Here is a 7,139-nt window from a genome sequence, read left to right on the forward strand (position 1 = left end):
TAATGAATAAGAGAATTAAGAGTTTTACCCTTAGTTTTATAGTTCGCGTAAATTAGGATTTTTGTGTATTCTGGTAATAGAATTAATTGGTGAGGACTTGTAAAAATCCCTTATATTTTTCTTAAATTCCCTTTTATTTAGAATTTATTACTTTTTAAAAGCCTTACTACTAAATCACCCCACAATAAGTGCAAATGAATATAGAAGTAAGGGTTTTCTTTTTCCGATTTCAAGTTAGCACAAATTAGGGTTTTTACGTCTATCCGTAGTGTGACTATCTGGTGCAGAGTGTGGATTAAATTTGGTGATTTAGAGTGAGTTTTAGATGAGAAATAATGTGTGATTAGAAGTAATAATAATAAGTTAGTGAATTATAAGTTAAAATCCTAGTATACGCGATTTAAGGAAAAACGGTTCGGACCGACGGGTACCGTTCACTACCGATTGAACACACCACTTGACCACCACTTTCCTACCATACAATACCATTGATATGAGTGCAAAATATCACCCCATTTTTCAGCTAAGCTTGGCCGAAATATTTGACCAAAAAAAACAAGGAAAAAGGACAAAATGTGAAGGTTAATCTTAAAGCAACAAGTGGCGGCCATCTATTGGTTTGTTGACTAATTAATTTCCACCATCTTTATCACTAAAAACTACTCAATTTATCCCTCATTTTCAGTACACCAGCCGAGAGAGAGAGAAAGAAAAGCCAAGAGAAAGAAACCACAATCCATCTTGAGTTTGATCCACTTAAGTGAGAAAACAAGAAATCTAAACCGATTAATCAATAGTTTGTGAGTTTGGGAAGTTTAAGGAACTAAAAATTTCAAAGAGAGGTGAAGGATATCCTTTGAAAGCTTGTTCTTGAGGTATATTGGCTGTCCCTTATCTTTGGTTCTTTTACTTTTGTTTAAGTTGTTATATAACTCATGATTTGGTTAAATTGGTAGCTATGGAAGTAGTTGTGGTGATTTTGGGAGAATTGGTGAGTTAGGGTTTGTATTGATCAGCCATATTTCTTCTTGTTTAGATGAATTATGATGGGAATAAGTGTAGATAAGGAGGTGAGGTAGTGTTTTAAGCTAGAATTATGAAGATTAGCACTTGTAGGCATAAATTCCAGATTTTCGGTTTTGCACCTCCCCTGTTCTGACCGGCACTATTTGACCATGTTAGAGGCCGAATTAGGTTTAGCACAAAATATTAAAGTTTTATAGAATGATATTTTATGGTCGCCTACAAAATTTCAGCTCAATCAGAGTAATGTAGCCTGTGAAAAGATGAAAATACCCTGACTGCCATAGGAGTAAAGTCAGTGGACAGTTTTGACAGTACACCAAGATGGTCGCATTTTTTCACCTTGATACGTACTGAACTAGCATTTAGCCAAAACATAGAAGTTGTAGTGGGTCTTAGCTTTCCAACGCCCCTAAGAACGCCTTAAATGGATTTCGGTAACCTGAGTTATGGCCATATGAACATAGTGCGGTTAACTGGCCTGTTAGTAGGAATCTGGTTCTGTAAATTGGGAATTTGACTGTGTTATACTGGAATTTGGACTAAGTGGTCTTTATCAAAGTTATAGCCCTCTGTCTTAGCTTCGAAACAGTATAAATTTCACTTCAATCCAATAAGCGTAGCTTCAATTGTGTCCAATACGCTAAGTAACGGTAAATCTGCCTTTTTGGTTTCTTAGCTTAAAACTTATTTTCGGCCGTTTTCCTAGCTAAATCTTGTGCTTGAATGATTTTGAGCCTATGGAACGGCTATTGTGATGAGCTTATATTGTGTATGACTTTGGGATTGATTGAGGAAAAGAATGAAGTCATAAATGGCTGGAAATTGGGTAAATACAAAGGGCGTGCTGCCCGAATTTACGCTCGAGAGTTAGGTAGGTATACGTGCGACTTGAGTAAAGTTTGAAGGTGAATACCACTTGAGCCATCTAGGATATTTGCTACTTTGTTTATCGAGGGTTATAAGTTAGAATTTGGCCGAACTTGTACCCTTGGAAAATGAAATACCGATTACTAGAAATACGTTTTCCTCATTCTTTCGACTTAAATAGTATTTCCAAGTACAAACGCTGCAAAAGGTTACAGTTTGAAAAGCGAGCGAGTGTTTCACGAATATTCTCCAAACGAATGTCAATTACTTGATTCTTATTGAACGAAACGTTTAAGTTTCGAACCTTAGCCATTTTTCAAAGTTCTTAAACAAGAGTTTTATCGCAGATTTGGACTCCAAACCCGGAGTATAACCCTGACGTGATTACTAGGGGCACTTCATTTTGGTGAGTGCTTCCAAATACCTGATTGAACTGGACACTTGTTTCCAATACTTGATCAAAATGATTAAATGATATATGATTGGTTTGATCGGGCAAAAGTGTACTTTATCACACTTGCCCTTATTTGATATATACTTGTTTATTGTTGAAATTGATTTGATATACTTGTTTATGATGTGCGCACTTCCTGGAATTCCAGAAACCCTGTGGCGAGTTACTCGAGTCGAGCCGACAAGGGCTTAGTCGATTGGGTAATGAACCCTGGGTAGCTAGTAATATCGAGTGGAGTGATATCTCTTCGACTAATCGGTATACTCAAGTACTACCACCAGTGTTTACTGAGGATTTTGGGCCCGGTAAGGGGTTTGAATGGTGGACGGAGAGTAGTGTAAGTGGTGTTCTACTAGATTGGTTACTTACTTGAAAATTGACGGAGTGTCAACTATTACGTGATCAAGCTCCTGGTGATGCATTGGGAATTTGGCTCCTGAGAGCTATTCGTATCCTTATACTTTGAGATGATTGTTACTTGTAGCGTTATTGTTTCTTTTAAAACTTTATACTCGCTCATTTGAGATTGCTACCTGAAGTGTTATTGCTCACTTTTATGAACTCTTCATGCTCATTACTTTGCTACATTGAAACTTGTACTTATAAACAATGGTCAATTTGCTATTTGGGACCTCACTGGGTTTCTAGCTTATTCCACGCCATTTGTTTTCCTTACAGGGATACGACCGAGACGTGAGACGTGTACAGACTAGCATAGTCTAGTTGTTTTGAATTTTGTAATTATACTCGCACTAGTCGCTCGATTAGGGCTGAATGTGCTGAGAACTTAAATCTTTTAATGTATTTTGGGATTATATGGATGGTTAAGATAGAAATGAATGTATTTGTATGTTCCAAACTTGGGAACCATTATTTCGTTTATTATTCAGGTTGCACCTTATTTTAATTGATGCGAGTAAGTGAGTCCTGGCGAGAGTTGGACAGGCGGTCCGCTAAACCCTAGGGTATGCCCAGGGGGAGGTGGGACTGTCACAGAAAGTTTGTGCATTAAAAAGGTAACTTATATGGATGACTAAAACTTACTATTTTATTGTCCAAACTTACCATTTTACTTAAAAAACTTACATACAACTAGTTTAGTAAGTTTAATGATGTCACTAGTAAGTTTTGTCAGATAAATGGTAAATTTGGCTAATAAAAAGGTAATTTTTGAAATTTATTTTTTTATTGCACAAACTTACTATTTTACTTGAAAAACTTACATACAACTAAACTAGTAACACTACAAAAAAAAAAGATTTCTAGTGACAACAATATTTGTTAGGAAAATATACGTATTTTGTCAGGAAAAGTTTTCGTGACACCAATGTCGTCAGAGAAGATTAGTCACCTATACGCCGTCGGCAAAAGGTTTTCCTGACAACTATTGGAATTGTCGTCAAGAAAGGTGTTATTTTCTGTGACGCATCATTAGGAAAGGTAATCGTGATGATTTCATCGTCAGGGAAAGACCTCATATTCTTGACGATCCTTTGTCGGGAAAGACCCTGAACTTTGTCACTAAATTTTTGATTGTCAAGAAAAGTCCTACATTGAAACTTGTGGGGAAACTTTAATGACAATGCAATATCATTTTTCCTGACGACAGCTGCATCACTATAATATATTAATTTCTAATTTGACCATTCAGCCTTTTTAAGCCCAGCAATTTTAGTGACAACAATGACCGTATCTTTTTTTTGAATAATAATTTTTTATTTTATTTTAAAAAAAATTTTAGCAGAGCTTCCCCTTACAAATGGACGAAATCTCCCTGCCAACAAGCCCAATTTCAAGAAAAATTAAAACTCCTGACTAAACCATCGCATATCATCTATTTAGACACTCCATCCAATCAAAATATAAAAGTATGCAAGCAAAATATCAACCAAAACTTCACAAATTATCATTAGTAGGCAACCATAATATGTCAAACCACAAAAGTTAACTATGTCAAACATTTACATATCATCACATTCCATGATTTGAAACCAATATAAACATTGCTATTTCTCCCTAGATAACTGCCATATACCTAACATATGCTAAAACCAAAAGATGGACTTTAATTCCATGGTCAACAAAATACTAGAGATCGATGATATCAAAATAGAAGAGTTCTTCAGTATGAGCCAAAAGCAATCCACAAGTTCACCCCAAACCTGTACAATAAAACCAAGAAAAATCTGAAATCAGAGAAATAATAGAATGGTATGCAAAAGATGTATTTTTGTTATGATGCATGGATGATCACTACAAATTGCTTAGGGACCACCTAATAATGAGTACAAGCAATGCATTAACTTGTACCAGAATAATTACTATGCTGCAAGTAACCAATAATACACCACGAAATACAAATCATAACATAAATTGTTCCACATCTATTTGCTACTACCTAACTACATCTATTTGCTACTACCTAACTACATTACAGCAATACATGATTTATCCAATAAGCCTACAACTAAAGATTAGCATTTCATGATATTGGGTTAGCCAAGAATTAGACCTAAGCATTCTCCACCAGGTCAAGTTGATAGGGCGCAATATCTGTTCAAGCAGATGAAAGCAAAAGGCCATTTCTCACTCAGCTTTCAACCTTGAGTTAAATGAATGAATTAGCAGCCTCCACTTGGCACGACTGCGATCAAGTCCCACAGTCTTCTTGGAGAAACATGTTAGGTGTCAATCCAATATTTGCAACTAAACTACTCAATCAATACACACTTTCCTCATGAAACTAAACTTCTTGAAGTGCTAGATTTAACTCGTGTGCCGACTTGGCAATTGAACCACCTCTTCTGGAAAACCCCAAAACAAATAAGCAACAAAGAAATCATCATGTGCGTACATTGAGAACAGCAATTTAGGGAGAGAACAATCACCTGCAAAGTACAGGCAAGCAACGCTTAACCTTTTCAAGCTCAACAAAGCATGTATTGCAGCGTTCCAACCTTTTGCACCAACCCAACAAGAGTCTCAGAATTAGGAGACTTCAGATAATACGGATAATAAGAGATGTTTTGAGATATTGAATCACACCTTTGCTCTGCCTCAATATCCACTCCTACGGATGAAGGTGCTGATATAGAAGAATATATTACTGACCCAAATACTCTGACCAGCTTCAGAAGCATCTCCAATGAGATATTTTGATGCCTGCAGAATAATATGTATCACATGCCAAGAGAACAGAATAAGTAATCAGCTGGAAACAATTCACATTTACAGGCATGTCAAACCAATAAAGGCATCCATTCAAACAGTTCATGGAAAACCTTTATACAGCAAATTACCTTTTGTTGTAAGAAAAATCTGTGCAATTAGATCTGAGCAAGATAGATAAATATCACCATGCGAAAAGTTTAACTCAAAAGAGTTTTCTATTTATCTGGCACCACGTAAAAATTCAATTAACTGTTTCTATATTACATTGTCACAACGTAAGAAGTTCATTAATAAAACCTGCCTTCTCAAAGTCCAGGGCAAGCCAGTTAAATAGATCTTGTACCTCAGTTTCTTTCATAGCTACCCATCTAACAAAAAGGAAATTTAACACAGAAGTTTCTATTGCCATTTCTCAGCTAGCAAAAGTTTAGATTAAAGCTCACAGCGTGCAAAAGTTGGCAAATGGAAAGTGGGCTGGTAAGAAAAAGATATTAATGGAACAGAAATGATAACTTTTAACTAACATGCACCTATACAAAGAGATGTCAAGGCCAAATCATCATTATTTTTTTTCAATTTACTTTATTATGAAATCACGAGACTGACTTCACTGTACTGTTAGCAAACAGCTTAGATCTATTCCAGATATGTATCATAGATCCAACAAAATTCCAATTGGGCTGGTAAGAGAAAGATACTAATGGAACAAAAATGATAATTTTTAACTAAAAACACACCTATATGAAGAAATATCCAGGTAGAATCATCTTTTTCTCAATTTAAATAACTAAGAAACAGTGTGACTGGCTTCACTGTTATTTTAGCAACCAGCTTAGATGTATGTCAAATGTCTTGTAAATCCAACAAAATTCCAATTTGTAATAGGCTTAGACTATAAAAGAAGCCAGAGATTGCTGCTTAAACATCTTTACCTGTCCATCTCACTTTCAAGAGCATTTACAGGGCAAATGAGAAGAACTATGACACATCAACATAATGCCAAGAATTATGACAGCAGAAATTTGTCCTGTAAACCCTGCCATTCCACCTTTAATCTGGAAATGTAAGAACAACAGAATCTGAAGTCGCATATCCAGTATAGATAATCACAGTAGCAACTAGCATCGCTGTCATAATTCTCACATCTCAACTCTGTTAGTAAGCTGAATTCAAGCAATGAGATTTAGGCCGTGGTAAGTCACTAACATGCTCCATTTTTTATTGCAACACTGGGATTTCTCCACCACCAAATTATCCTGGGCCATCTTCATTTTTTTCTATATGGGTGATGCATAGGAAAAAGTGTCAGTAGTGTTCGAAGACTATCCTTGCAGTAAGTAGCAAGGATGCAACCACTGAGAACACATTGCTGGTTTCCCCATAGCCAGTCTTAAAATTTCTTTCAGTGTTCCATGCTGACCTGAAATTTATCTATTATCTTCACCCAAAATAAAATACAACTACCTCATATAAAAGCCACTCAAATGTAGTTCAAACTATGTAGACATACGTATAAAAAAGACTGGACAATAGTACACCCATTTTGACTAACCAAGTCGAAATTTCCTCTTTTTTTGGCCATGAAATCCAAACAACATTACCACACTTCTAATCCAATAAC

At 35.8% G+C, this 7,139-nt stretch overlaps 1 protein-coding gene across 2 annotated transcripts; it reads right to left on the reverse strand.

The window, feature by feature from the left end:
* Positions 1 to 4,903: 4,903 nt before the first annotated feature.
* On the reverse strand, positions 4,904 to 6,465 carry LOC113750455 (katanin p80 WD40 repeat-containing subunit B1 homolog). Of its 2 annotated transcripts, none has more exons than XM_027294433.1 (4): positions 6,451 to 6,465; positions 5,393 to 5,509; positions 5,236 to 5,304; positions 4,904 to 5,148 (listed from the first exon to the last, which is right to left on the reverse strand). In XM_027294433.1, exons 1-4 carry the CDS (start codon positions 6,456 to 6,458, stop codon positions 5,091 to 5,093), a joined length of 252 nt encoding a protein of 83 aa, XP_027150234.1. In that variant the 5' UTR covers positions 6,459 to 6,465; the 3' UTR covers positions 4,904 to 5,090. The 2 variants fall into 2 exon arrangements, with proteins under 2 accessions (XP_027150234.1, XP_027150229.1); XM_027294428.1 differs by having other exon boundaries at positions 4,904 to 5,151.
* Between the last annotated feature and the right edge of the window lie 674 nt (positions 6,466 to 7,139).

Source organism: Coffea eugenioides, chromosome 1 (assembly GCF_003713205.1).
Source record: "Coffea eugenioides isolate CCC68of chromosome 1, Ceug_1.0, whole genome shotgun sequence".
NCBI lineage: Eukaryota > Viridiplantae > Streptophyta > Magnoliopsida > Gentianales > Rubiaceae > Coffea > Coffea eugenioides.